Here is a 14,123-nt window from a genome sequence, read left to right as displayed (position 1 = left end):
ACCACTGGGAGGAGTTGGTTAGCTTAAGCTTTGTAGAGAGAGAACAGAAAAGATGGAGACTAAATCTGTGTGATGGATGGAGAACTTTATACGTTTACTATGCAATTAATATACAATCCCAAATACTATAGGAGAGTTCTGATTTTAATGTTTAGACCCTCCTTACACAGGCAGAATGTAAGGTGAAACACTTAGCAAGGTGTGGCTGCAAATTCTCCCTGCTGTTATCTTGATTCCTTGTCCCATACTTTTTTTGCCCCATAGACACGTGTGGTCCCCTATATTAAAGCCTTTCTGATTTTAGAAAGCTCTCCATCTCTCGTATTTCCAGTTGCACAAAGTTGAGACTTTCCCAAGATTTCCTCAACTTCCTTTAACTTGAGCTCTCACTTTTCTTAATTATACAGAACTTAAAGGCTCCCCCACTTTGCAAATTTACCATCAGTCCCCCGATTTTCTCACCCCTGGAGCACCTTTTCCTTTCACATGATGTAACAATTCTACCCCTTTGTCCCTCTTGTTCGATGGCCTCTGAGGACTGAGCTTCAGGATGGGACAGGGGTTTGTCCCGGGTTGATATCTTGTAGGAAAAGCATGCTGCACTTAGAATGCAGCTTACAAAAGGATTGCCCCTTTGAGTAACCTCCCTAGTAACTTGTTCAAAATCACCCAGAACGTGAGTCTGTTCCCTTATCTGTGTACATCTCTCCCCCAGAAGACTTCTAGGTGGTACCCTAGCATCCATTTACAGAAAAGTGTAATCTATTTACCTAGTCTAGATTTTAAGAGGAAATCTTGCACTCAGCCATCCAACTGCTTTGGAATGTGCTCAGATTCAACAGACTGTGCGATTTAAATTTATAAAATAGTAACTATGTTGATAAAAGCCAACACTACATTGCCAGGCACTATTCTAAGTGTTTTACATGCAGTAACTCATTTAGTTAGTTCTAGTATTATTCCCATTTTATAGGTGAGGACAGAGGGCTAGTAAGTGGAAGCCAGGCTCTGACTGCAGGCAGCCTGGCTGCAGGGTGTGCTCCCTTCTCCTGGAGAGAACCACCTGGGAAGAGAGGAGAGCTTGGAGGAGTGGAGAGACAACCGCCAGAAGAGAGGGGAATCTTGGGAGAAAAAAATTTGAGGGAAAACACTTGGGATTTTTGAGACCAAACTGATTTTTGAGATTCCTAAAGCTGAAGTAGAAAGGTTTTTAACCTGGCTGTGTAGTGGAAAGAGCTGTGGATTAGAAGTCAGAAAACCTGTGGTCCAGCCTGGCTCTCTGCCATCTCTGTGTGACACAGAAAGGTCACTTTGTCACTCTGGGCCTATTTCTTCATCTCTAAAAAATAAATTCTGCCTGTTGTTATCCACCATAGGTAATGAGAAGAATCTATTCAATATTGCTTTGAAGGAAAATCTGTATGGAAGAAGGTTCTAGGGCTTCCGTCTTTAGATGAGCTTGGGAAGACTTTGGTTTGGCATCCGAGTAATAAATTTCTACTATTCAATTATTTGTCTTCAGGACACCATATTTATATGTCTTGTAGAACCCACGCTTGGAAATGCTGACGTCAGGCTTCAAGACAGCTGAGCCCCACTAGACACCAAGAAAACCCATGGCCCTGGCTGCATCTTTCAACATGACCAATCCACAGTGAGTAGCATTGGGATCTGCTCTCTGTGGGTGCAGAGCTGGTCCATCGGAACCACAGGTGCAGCTGACAGCCCCTTCCCGAGCCCCGTAAACCAGGAGGAGCTCCGGGTGGCTTTAGCCTTAAGCCTGACATTAAACTAACTTGTTAAAAACTACTTTTTCTCTGAGTTGGCTTACGAAGGTCATCTCATTTTTTTTTAGTTCAAAAAAGGCAGAGGTGTTCTGCAATCCCAAACTGGAATTGTAATTCCCTTGCTAGTCCAAAGGGATTGCTGATACCCCATTAGCCAAAACAAATCTCATGACTGAACACAGCATCAAGGGTGCAAAAATGTGCTCTTCCTCTTGATGAGATGCTGCAAAGCCACGTGGCAGGGGGAGAGCTGAAGAACGGAGCTACTAGTGCATGTTCTCCACCATACTCTTCTCCACACCCAAGACTAGGGAGTGGTCCCAGTGCTCAGGCTATGAACCGCGGGATGATCGCGTGACCGGGGGTGGTGCTGGGCCACTGTGACCACTGGCAGGAGGCGACCAGAGGGCAGGAAAGTCCGGAAGGCAGAAGTGGTTTATTCCAGGCTTCCCAGAGTCACATCCTGCTTGTCCCAGAAACTCACCGCAGCCCTCCACGAACAGCCCACTGATCAGAAAGCTCTATGAGTTCAGTTCGGCGAACCACAGGTTCCTTGAGTACTCCAGAAGAAAAGAGAACAGGTTCAACCCAGCATCAGTTCTTGTTTTGGCGGGGGAACATCTGGAGGAGCCAGGATCCCCCCCACGAACACCCACACTTTTACTTTGTTGAGAAACACAGAAACTTCACATTCCGTGACTGTTCTGTCTGAAGGTCTTGAGTCGCTTTGTGAATGTCACACATGATAAGCACTATTATCTGTGCGTGACAGGCAGCAAGGGGCTAGGGTTTAAGTCAGGCCCACAAAAGAGAACCCAGACTTTGGAAATTACTTGGTGAACTCAGGTAGTGGAGGCAGCCAGCCTGTGGTGTTCAGAGGAAAATCTCGCTTTTCCCCCAATTACCTGGATGATTCAAGCAAAAAAGAAGTGGGCAGATACAACTCCAAGCTTCATAGACAACTGCCACTGGGCATTGTTGGTCAGCTCTCAACGGGGGTTGGAAAGGAAGAGTTTAGAACTTAGAACTGCCCACCCAAGGAACTTCTCACGCCATGGCCCTTCCCACCTGCTCTGTATTTCTCTGACCTGTATCAGATCCTAGGCTGAGAAGCAGAGCCTCCATGTCACCTCCTCATGTTTCAGCTGGAGAAACTAAGGTCCCGGGGGAGGCCCTGCAGAAGTAAACGTTAGAGTCAGCACCAGAGCCCAAGAGCAGTTTATAGCAGCCTGGGCCGCTGCCTCGGTATTAAAGCCCGCCCCTCTTAATGTTCCCTCAAATGTTTAATTTTTACTCCTCTCCAGTCATGCCATTTTTCTGTCTAACCCCCACTGTTGGGCCAGAGGCCCAGGCCCTCGGATTCTACAGGATGAGGCAGGGTCAAGAATGTGTTGGAAGGACCAAAGACGGCACCCCAGCAAGTCAGAGCAGAGTGAGCCAGCCCCCCATCTCGTCACAGGGCTGCTGTTGGTTATGTAGGCGGGATGGTTACTTGTTGGACACCCTGCACGATGTGCAGTGTCCCTATTCCTGTTTATGTCAGTAGTGACCCCCCGTGCTTTCGTGACAGCCACAAATGCCTCCACAAGTTGCCCAGTGCCCCTGGCGGGTTGGGAAGTGGTGCTGCCCCTGGTGGAGATGCCCCGCGATGCCAGTGGAGTTGCCGTAGGTGAGCCGCCAGTAACATAGGAGGAGACCCACAACCCCTTAGGCATTTGATCAAGTGACCCCCATCTCCTCTCAACCTTAAAAAGGGAGATGCAGTAGGACCAGTTCAAGTAGGAAGGGAGTGGCACCCAGAGACAGCTGGCCCCTCCTGTCCTCACTGCCCCAAGGCCCACTCGGGGTCTCCAGGTCGGCTCCCCAGCCACCAGCAGCACATCCAGCTGTGAACAAACACTTCTCTGTTGTGGTACAGAGGCCACAACATTCCCAAGGACCTTTACAAAGAAACCCAGGAGACAACTGAAAGGACTGTGTCACGCCAGCAAAGCCCAGTGACCAAGAAGCCTAGAAGTCTAAGTCCAGGCTTTGCTGGCTGGCAGTTTCTCTCTGGGTCTTTACCTCCTGGTGGTACAGGACGCGCCCGCAAAGCTCATACTTTCAGATCTGAGCCTGCTTCCAGCTTTCCCCCACTGGCAAAGGAGATGGGGCTGCAGGGGCCTCAGACTAGTCCCTGGGGTGGCCAGTGGGGCAGAATGGTGACCTCGGATGTCCCGCTGTTCTCCACCAGCCCAGCATTGAGCCTGGTGCCTCCTCCCTCCTTTCCGTGGGGAGTGGGAAAATTATTTTATTCTCAAGGGATGACTCTGCCCTGTTGCCGTCCTCCCCCACCCAGGCCTGCCATAGAAGGAGGAATTTCTGAAGTTGAGATCATCTCCCAACAAGTAGACGAAGAAACCAAGAGCATTGCTCCGGTGCAGCTGGCGAACTTGGCCTACCGTGACTTGCCCCTGGCTGCGGTCGACCTCTCCACGGCGGGCTCGCAGCTCCTGTCAAATCTGGACGAAGATTACCAAAGAGAAGGGTAGGTGTTGGGACCACTGGCAGCTAAGAAGGCTCTTGCATAACTCCCTGGGTTTCCATGAGTACCAACAGCAGGGCAGCCCAGAGATGCGAGATGCTGAGTAGAAGGGAGCAGTTCACATCAGGCCACGTAGACCCTTCTCCTCCTGACACTGTTCCTCCGAAAAAAAGCTTTGGGCACAGAAAATATCTGTCGCTGCTAGACAACCTGTTAAGTGACATCTGCTTGCAACTCAGGGAATTACAAAATTTGTCAAAGGACTGACACACTCTGTAATGGCTCACCCAACCCCCAATGGGGACACTTTGGAATCAGGGGACCCACGGAATCAGGGACTTGCCTGAGGTCACAGAGCCCATAAAGGATGGACTAGATGGCACTTTCCCTTTATCAAGTCTGCTCTCAGCAGGGAAGAGTTCGGGAAGAAAGCATTCTGTGTACGCTAGGGACGGAAGGGAATTGGGCATTTGGCCCGGAGCTTTGCAGACGCTGGCTGCTCTCTTCCTGGTGAGAGCATGCAGGGTTTGCTGGCCCCCGATTCAAAGCAGTGGCCCCTGTCTAGTCCTTCTTAGCTTGTCAGTCAAGCTCGGATGCTTTATTCCCCCGTGAACTTCTCACCAGCCTGGTCTGTCTTACAAACAGACTTTCTGAAGGTGCAGAGTAGAACGCTGGAGCTGGATGGGGCAGGGGAGACACATCGGTGACACCCTCCTTTTATGTGGGAGAAGCTGAAGGCCAGAGGAGGGCAGGAACAGGTCCTGGGGTCCCAAGGCAGGTCAGACTTTCCCCAGCCCCACCCTGTTGCTCTTAGATAAAGAATTTTAAACATTGGCCAGGAACTTGGGAGCCAGTTCCTGGCCGCCTTGCTTCCTTGGGTGCCTGTAAATATTCTGGAACATGCTGGCTGGCTTCTTTGAATGTAAGAACGAAGGGTTGCTAGGTTATTTCAAAAGCAAGTGAGAAGCCTTACCTACAGGTAAGCTTGCAGAGCTTGGATTCCACCGGCTGTTTCCCAAGGCACTCGCCTCATTCCCGAGATAAATTGCCTAACAACTGTGAAACAGTACACCTTTTGCAAAAACTTCACCCCAGTGGCTTTCTCTGAAAATACAATTTTCTCCAAGTACTGTGCTTAGAGTCAGCAGCACGTGGGAAACTAGGATAGGCAAACGGGCAGGAGATAACTCAGGGACGCCGGCGGGGGGCGGTGCCATCCCCGAGCGCGGGCAGCACCATCTGACAGGGCGGGCTCCTCGGGGTCTCCAGGTCCCTGGCTCAGCCAATGATGTTGCCGATTGGACATTCCCTGAGCACCGTGGCATTGCCCTCTGGAGGTCAAAGGCGGTAGTGCAACCTGGTAACCTGCCCTTGCGGTTCCCAGAGACTGATTTACCCTCCCCACCTGAGCTAGCTTTAGGCCCTTTTGAAGTTCATAGTCAGAAGGCAGGGAGAGAAGCAGGAAGGCCTGGGAGGTTTCTGGCTCCGGACCATATCCCCATCCGCATCCTGCGGGCATAAGCACCTCAGGTGGTCCAGGCTGGGTGGGTACCACTCCGTAGCCTGAGCTGGTCGAGGCAGAGGCTCTGCTTTATGATTCCATTTGCTTCTGAATTGGGCCTCTGCAAGGTTCCTTCTGAACAGGGAGAATACAAATGGGATGCCCGCAAGGCAGAGAGGCTCTTGACTTGATTTGAGTCTCCAGGTGTGCCCTGGAACGCTTGCTCCTGGTGGGTAAATAGGAAGCAGCCTGGTGAAGGGATTCACTTCGCTGCAGAGCTCTTGGCAGGGGGGGCTCCACTGGCAGCCAGAGGGCTTCCTGGAGGAAGGAAGAGCGGGCACAGGACGGAAGCCAGGGGACAAGGGAGAGAAACAAAAGCACACTGTGAAGGGGGGGAGCCTCTCTTTGCAAGGCTTCTTGGCTCTTGCTGCACTTCCTGGGGTTTTCCTCAAACTTCCAACCTGGCCCTTTCTGAAACGATGCAAAACAAGATGATTTACAGTTCTGGTAGGTCTTCAGAAAGCTTTGGTGTGAGTCCGGTCAAATGCACCTCTTCCTACTAAGGGAAGTGTTATCTGTAGGAATGACTCTGTTCTGTAGGAGATGAGGGGGCCTCAGGGACCCCAGCAAGATGGTGCCCAGTGACCTGGCCACCCTGCCAATCGCTTCTTTTAAGCCCAGTGATATTTCAGTGCCTTTAAGCTTCCCAGAACCTGAGAGTGTTAGAGCTGGAAAAGACATTAGGGATCTTTTATTCTAAATATTCTAATAGGATACCCGAGTGCAGAGAGTGGAAGGAACTTGCCCAAGGTCACGCAGTGACACAGACAAAAATATAGCCCTGGCTCCTGGCTCCTGATCCAGCCTGGCACTACTGGGCTTCCATGCTTCACCTGTCCCTTAACAACGTCACAGTTGTGACTGTGGTTGGCACACATTGCACATGTGACACCACTATTAGGCATACTGTCAAAGGCCCGTAACTTCGGGGCGGGTGGTCACTGCTACATGGGCAAACCCCTGATGTGGAAGGGTTTTATCTCTGCCCGGCTCCCTGACTTCCCTGACAGCCCTTGTCCTTCTGACATCCCTGCCTAGCAGAGCTTTAACTGCAAAGCTGTCTGCTGTCTACCTTCTTTGCTTCCACACCCAGACGGCTAGGGGCTCAGGGAGGAAACTCAGACAACTGTGCAGATGGGCGCAGCCTCAGTCTGATGGGGCTGCCTTGACAAAAGACCACAGACTGGGTGGCTTAAACTGCAGGTATTGATTTTCTCGCAATTCTGGAAGTGGGAATTCCAAGGCTGAGGTGCCAACGGGGTCAGTGGCTGGTGAGGGCTCTCTCCTGGGGCGGCAGACAGCTGCCTTCTCACTGTGTCCTCACATGGCCTTTCCTCGCTGTGTGTGAGTGGAGGGCTAGAGTGGGCTTGGGTCTCTTCCTCTTCTTATAAGGGCACCAATCCCATCATGGGAGACCCACCCTCATGACCTCATCTAAATCTAGTTACCTGCCAGAAGCCCCACCTCCAAATACCATCACACAGAGATTGAGGAGGGGGTTGGGGCTTCAACACCTCATTTGGAGGGTGGACGGGAAGGGCACAAACTGTTGTCTATAACAGTGCCTCCCCGGAATCAGCTTGATTCTCAGTGTTGCCTGACAGTCCTCCTCTATGGTCCCGGCCCCCACGTGGCCATTTCCGGTTGCTTCCATTCCCCCCATGTCTTCTCTTGCCCCCCGCAGATGCCCTTCTCTCCTCCCTCCCACAGAAAGTAGAAACAGCCACGGATGAGCTGCCCCCCACCCCTTGGTCCTTCCCTTCATCCACTCTAAGGCCTGCCTCGCCTCTCCTGAGCTTGGATTCCCCTCCCCTCACACCTTCGCGTGAATTTGGCTCCATCAGTTACATCCTCACCCTGACCTGTCACACACGCAAGGTCTTGCACCTCCTCCCTTGACTCCACGTCCCCGTTAGCTGCCGCCATCAACCTCTTCCCTTTGCAGCCAAACCTCTTAAAGTCCTCATCTACACTTGCCATGTCCCCTCTGCTCACTCCCGTTCATTCCTCAGCCTGCTGCGGTCCAGCCTCAGCCCCATCCACACCGTGGCAACTGTTCCCTCAAGGTCATCAGCAGCCGCCACGTTGCTAGGATCCCTCTTCGGCCCTGGGTCCAGCATTGGGAACGGTCAGCCACTCCCTCCCTCTGGAAGCACCGTCTGCTTGGGTCAGCTGCTCTGCTGAGCTTCCCTCCTGCCCCACCTGGCTGTCCCTTCCAGGCCTTTGACAGATCATTTTCTCTGCTTGGTCCTTAGTTGCCGGGGCTCTTCATTTTCTGTCTTTGGCCATTTGCGCTCCACTAATCCTGCACACTGGGTAGCTGCATCCGCCCCCACAACTGGAATTAACATTCCTCAGCTTGTAAAGCTCAAAGCCACGTCTCTAGCACAGCTCTCTCTCTCTAACTCCTGGCCCATAGCCAGCTACTTCCTGGATGCCTTCACAGGACCCCAGACACACCTGGAACCCTAACACGTGTCTCTGGGGTCGTCTGCTCTTCTGCCTCTGAGCTGGCTGCACATTTGAGAGGAGAAGTGTTCCTGTCTCCACCCAAAGCCTTTTCGGTGGCAGCACTCAGGTGCAGCCTGAGGAGCTGTGACCTGCCCAGCCGGGGCTTGTGGCCACCTCAAACCCAACAGGCCCTCAGCTTTTCCCAAAATGGATTTTGTCTGGCCACGTCAGTGGACCTAGACCTAGCTAGACGGCCTCCTCAACCCATTACCAGAGTGAGTCACGTGTGCATTCTGGCTCATTTACAGTGACCCTCACCTCCTCCTGGCCTTCACGGGAGCCAGTGGTTTCCAAGACACCGAAGCTCCATGAAGCTGGTCAGTCAGGCTTGGTCACCACTGGAACTTGCGTCCTTCTTCCTCCCCTGCTCTGGCCCCCCTCATCCACGCCCACTGCCCATGAAGCCGCTTCCACTGAAGCGTCCATGGGTGGAATGCTAGTTCCCAGTTCGGGGGCTTCAGAAACCGCAAGGCCATGCAGGGTGAGGAGGAAAAGCCTCCTCTTCCCCCGACTCTATCCCAAGAGATGATGTCAATGACACATTTCTGCTGGAACTTCAGAGTCAGAGGGAGAAAACATAATGGGGGCACAGGGATGGTTTTTAAGATTTTAGGCCAGGAAAAGAAGACAGGTCCAATATAGCAACTTCTTTATTTAAAGACTGAAATAATTTTAGATATGCCAGCAAACAAAGGCTGGAGGCAAAGGAGCGGGGGAGGAACCTTCTAAGCCATAACCCTCAGTTCCCTCCTCTCTCCCCATACTGTCCAGCTCAAGGGCCACCCCCTCCAGGAAGTCTTCCGGCCCCCACCCCACCCAGGCCAGGGCCTCACCTTGGTGCTCCCATAGCCCTTGGCCAATCTCTATCTTAGCACTTGTGACACTGGGCTCTGCTCTGTTCTCGAGTCTGTCTGCAGTACAGGACCAAGCACTCCGTCAGGGCAGGGACCAGGCCCTCTGAGCCTGGAACACTGGAGGGTGTTGATTAAATGCAGGAATGGTGTGGGCGAGTGGGTGAGTGAGCGAGGCGGTGTTAAGATCAGGATTAGACGAGAAGGGAAAGCCCAGTTCCATTTGGGGAGAGTTGGGGGCTGGCCCCAGGCCTGCACAGGGTCCGGGAAGAGCCTCAGGGAGGGATCAGGCGTCTCACAGCCCAGAACTCAAGGCCACGGTCTGGCTGGCCCACCTCTGGGCGTCCCTGCTAATTCCACACCCCCTCCACAAAGTCACCCTAAAAGAAGTAAATCAGATTTGCCTCAAAATATGCCAGCTTCACTTAGTACAGCCTTAGCATCCTTTTAGAAGAAGAAGAAGCCTTTCAAGTTCAGGGCTGAAAGGCACTTCCACCCCTGCTGACCCTGCAGGTGCAAAGCCTGGAAGTTCTGCATCACATGGCTTGTGAAATCTTTCCGTCATTTTTTCCCCCAAGGGGAAAAAAGTTGCAAAGAGCTTCATTAATCCATTTTCTTGCGGCCAATGAGAGTTGTCTGTAACAAAACACTGCCCCTTCTTCTGGCACACCAGCTGTCCCTGGACCCAAGCTGGCCCAGTGACCACGACTCTAGTCTGAGCTCAGGCTTCCAGCGAGGGTGCTTGATGCCCCAACCAGGAAACAGAGGTTTAATTCAGATAAAAATTTTTTCTCACAAGCACAGGTTAGCTTCTTCCCTGTAGTCCAAGAACCACGGAGGTTTTATGTTGACTTAGAAGGTAATAAATTCACAGATACGTGATTTCTCAGCAAAATAAACCTCTTGCTCCCACCTACTCACAGGGGCAGGGTGTACAGCCGCAGGAGACCACTAGGTGGCGGCAGAGCGCCTCCAACCACCTTTGTTGGGTGCATGAGCACTGCCTGGAATGATGGGGGTGGGAATTTAAACCCAAGGACAGCCCCCACCCCCACCCCCAACGAGGAAAGAGCGTAGCTGACCCAGGATTTACCAAGCTTCAGCTCAGAACCACAGAGAGAAGTGGACAGAGAAGTGGGGTGTGCCTGAGAGCTGCAGCCCACCGGTTCCCACCAGGTTAGGAAGCTGACCTCATCCAGGCAGGCCTCCCGCAAAGCATGGCACAAAGGAGGCTCTCAGACTTCTGGCCAGTTCCCAGAATTGAGGACTTTCAAGGCGGAGGGAGTCTTGTGGCCACTTGATCCAGGAACACCCTACTCCCTCCCCTGAGCCAGGGCTTGAACCCCCCGGCAGCCCTTCAGAGATATGTGGACAATACCCTGGGTCCCCCCAGGTAGGGGAGCCAGGCCATGGTGTGTGTTGGCCATTGTGTCCCCAGAGGGGATTTGGTGGCTTGCCAAGTGGGGTGACGGCTCCTACCTCCTGGCCCCGAGCTCTGGCCACCACACCCTGCTCTCTTTCCCAGCGTTGGCATTTCCAAGGATGCAGGAAATCTGGAACGAGCGCATGTCAGACTTCCTCAACCCCAGCTACACGCGGCCCTCCCCCTCCCTCTGCCCCAGGGCTCTGATTGCAGAACTGAAGCTGCTTGTACAGGAACTCCCATTTCTTGTTCCCCAAAGAGCTGGGAGAGTCACCTCTCACCTCTACCTGAGAGTTCCTGGGACGTCGCAGTGTAGTGAGTGCTTGCACCTCTGGGTCTGCGCGCTGCTGTGGCTTGCGGGTGAGAACTGGGTACAGGAACAAAGGGGATACTTGACGATGCTTCTGCTTCTGCTTCTCCATGCGAGAGTGAGAAGGAAGTAAAAGCGTGTCCCTGTGGGTGTTGGGCTGATGGTTCTCATGGGTGGATATTTGTCCGTTTAAGAAGTCCTACACGTGTGAGCTCATTTCCTTTTCCTGCTTTTTTTTTTCTCCCTTTGTGTGTTTAGTTTTTCAGGGTAGTCTAGGACTGAGAGCTCATTGCATAGTCAGAATTCACTTATAAGGCTGCAGGCCCCATGCAGATGAAGGCTCTGACCTCCCTCACGTCCTTAGCACCCGGTACAATGCCAGGAATGTTGTAACTGGAATGGAATATGGGCGGTTGAAACTGCCCCTGTTGGGGTGATTAATCCTTTCTCTCATGCCCACATGCCTAAGTCATCATAGTAGATGCACATGGTAGCCGTGTAGTAAGCACTGTGTCATGGGATTTACATATATTATTTTTTTACATTTTAGAACAACTTTGCAAAGGGAGGTGGTGCTTATTCCCATTTGGGGGATTCGGAAACTAAGGCTCTAAGACTGCACTCAGAATTCAGCCAGCGGTGGGGCTACAGTTCCCACCAAACCCCAAACAGATGAAAAAGTCTGGCTTTCCCCACTGTCAACAGGGAAACATGAGAAGGAATTGTCTCTTAAAACTACTAGGTGAGTTAACATTTGTAAAGTGTGCTCGGAACAGCATACATACGTAGTAAGTGCCTTGTAAGCATTTGTTAAACCAATAAAAATAAAACCCAGATCAGTGCCAGAAGCTGGATTTCAGTCAGCTTCGTGGCTTTCTCTGACAGCATTTTCATCGTCTGGAGTAAATATGGTAAAGAAGAGTAAAGCAGGGCCGCAGGATGCTCTGCCGATGACACCGCCACCAAGGCTGTGGCATCCAGGCCACAGGTGTTCAGCATCACAGAACTGGAGCATCTTAGGGCCTGAAGGGGTCTCAACTGCCCAGCCCTGGGGTTTGAACTTGGAGCCCAGGTATCCTTCTATCAATGAGAGTCAAGAGGGCCACGTGCCCCTTGGAATGTGACACATAGTGTTGTGGTTTTGTGCATCTTTCAGGTGTAGGGCTGTGGTTTTCATCCTGAGGAGAGCTTTGCAACCCAGAAGGGTTCTGAGGCTCTGATCTAGCCATGGCTCCCAAGGTCAGAGTTGGGGTGGGGTGGGGAGGCCCGGCACCCCAGACTTCACTCCGGCTCTTGCCACCAGACAGGCCTCACTCCAACCCCCTTCCTCCGCTCCTTTCTGTGGGGACTTGATGGATGAAAATCTCCACGTAGGACCGGCAGGGCCATCGGTTCTGGCTCCCCCCAGGGAAATAGGCTCTTCTGTGATCTTCCACCTCCTCCAGGGACGTCACGACTGTCCACTGCCTGTGAGCACCTTTTCAGACAACTTGAGAGTCTCCAAGTCCCCATACTCTAGCCACCCACCCCATCATGCATCCTCCCAGCCATGCCGGCTGGGCAGCCATGCCGTGGATTGCCTGGGTGGGAGAAGCCAGGCCCCACAGGAGCAAACTGTCATCTTGGCACGGTGAGGTTCTGCTCTGCCCTCCAGAATGGGGCTGTTTCGGTGCCAGGCTTGGGAATGCTGCCTGATGGAGCAGTGACCTGGAGCCGCCTCCTTCTGGGCCACTCACGTGGCCTGACCTCACATGACGGATCCGTCAGAAGCTTGCCAGAGTTCATTTTAATATTCTAAAAGTTACTCTCTCAAACTTTTATCAAGACACCTAAGTGTATAAAGCAGAAACAGTAAGGGTACCCAGCCTCCCCTCCAGCCCCCGGGTTCCCCTAGGGCCTCAGGAGTGATTGGTGGACCCTCACGGTAGAACACTGGCCTGCCTGCCAGGAGATGCCATCTGGTTGTTGGTATTTACAGACTTTGGCAGCCCCAGCCGGCCTCCTGGAGCTGTCCCCTTGCTGTCGCTGCACCAAGATAGGAAATTGGGAGACGCCTGCCCTCTGGTGGTGACTCTGGGGGAAAAACACCACCCTGAGAACCAGTTCCAGGGCTCTGATGGGGTGGATGCTGAAGAGATGGAGGAAAGGATCTTCTCTAATTAAAGAGTCAATGCTGATTTCCCCTTTGCCCCATTAAGCTCCTTGAGTCATTATTTAACCACTCAGGGATATTTTGAAGCTGGAAAGATTCTATTTTTCTGCTAAAACACAATCTCCTAGGAATGTCTGAGTCATTTGAATTTCAAAGGATATTTTATTAGCAGCTTGGGATTTCCAAACCCTGGGACAGCCAGAGGGTCGGCTGCTTCAGCCCAGCCTCTGTCCTGGAGCCTTTAGGATCTATGGTCCTGCTTTTCAAGGAGCTGGAAGCCCAGAGTCTGCTTGGACTCTGGCTTCAGCCTCAGATCTGGAGTGAGGAAGCCCCTGTCACCCCCAGACACACACCGTCTGTCTTACTGAGTGTCAGTGCTGTCTCCTGCCCCGTGGAGGGCCTGCCTGCTTCACCACTTCCCGGGGCCGGCTGGGGACCTGCCTGCCTTCACTGCCTCATCTCTCCTGCACCCAGACTCCCTTTGCCATGCCCTGCCCGCCTCCTGAGCTACCTGTTACCTCCTGTGAAACCCAAATTGGTGGCTGTCACCCAGCATCTCATTGAAATGCAGACTCTCACTCAGTGGGTATGGAAAAGTCCAAGACACTGCATTTCCAGCAGGCTCCCATGTGATGTTGATGCTGCTGGTCCCGGAGCCCACTGAGCGTCAGGGGCCAATGACAGTGGTTCTCAGTCTCAGCTGCACATTGGAATCAGCTAAGGAGACCAAAAAACACCAACGTCTGGGAACCACCCCAGAGGTTGCGGTTTACGTGGCCTGGGCACGGGGAGTTCTAAAAGCTCCCTTGGTCCTCAGGTCAGCCAGGGTTGAGGACCACTGACCTGGGTGAAGATTGCAGTCTCCCTGCCCCAGGGCAGCCATGCCTCACCAGCTACTGAATCCCTCAGTGTCATCCTTCTTTGACAGGTGGTCTCCCGCCATCTGCTTCACTGGAGTCCACCCCCGCGTGTATCGCTCTGGGGTCCTGAGGTTCACCTAGAGT

General features: G+C 52.6%; 1 protein-coding gene across 2 annotated transcripts in view; it reads left to right on the top strand.

Annotated features, from left to right (window-relative positions):
* Positions 1-14,123, top strand: part of TMEM266 (transmembrane protein 266) — a 102,303-nt gene that overhangs the window by 37,831 nt on the left and 50,349 nt on the right. The window contains exons 2-3 of one of the 2 annotated variants that reach the window (XM_032468831.1): positions 1,548-1,654; positions 4,126-4,314. In XM_032468831.1, the coding sequence (XP_032324722.1) occupies positions 1,617-1,654; positions 4,126-4,314 (227 nt within the window). In that variant the 5' untranslated portion in view covers positions 1,548-1,616. Of the gene's footprint in view, positions 1-1,547; positions 1,655-4,125; positions 4,315-14,123 lie in introns of those variants that run through there. The other variant, XM_032468832.1, reaches the window with a different exon arrangement.

This window comes from Camelus ferus, chromosome 27 (assembly GCF_009834535.1).
Source record: "Camelus ferus isolate YT-003-E chromosome 27, BCGSAC_Cfer_1.0, whole genome shotgun sequence".
Classification (NCBI taxonomy): Eukaryota; Metazoa; Chordata; class Mammalia; order Artiodactyla; family Camelidae; genus Camelus; species Camelus ferus.
The sequence above is the reverse complement of the archived record's forward strand: the minus strand, read 5'-3'. Positions and strand labels throughout refer to the sequence as shown.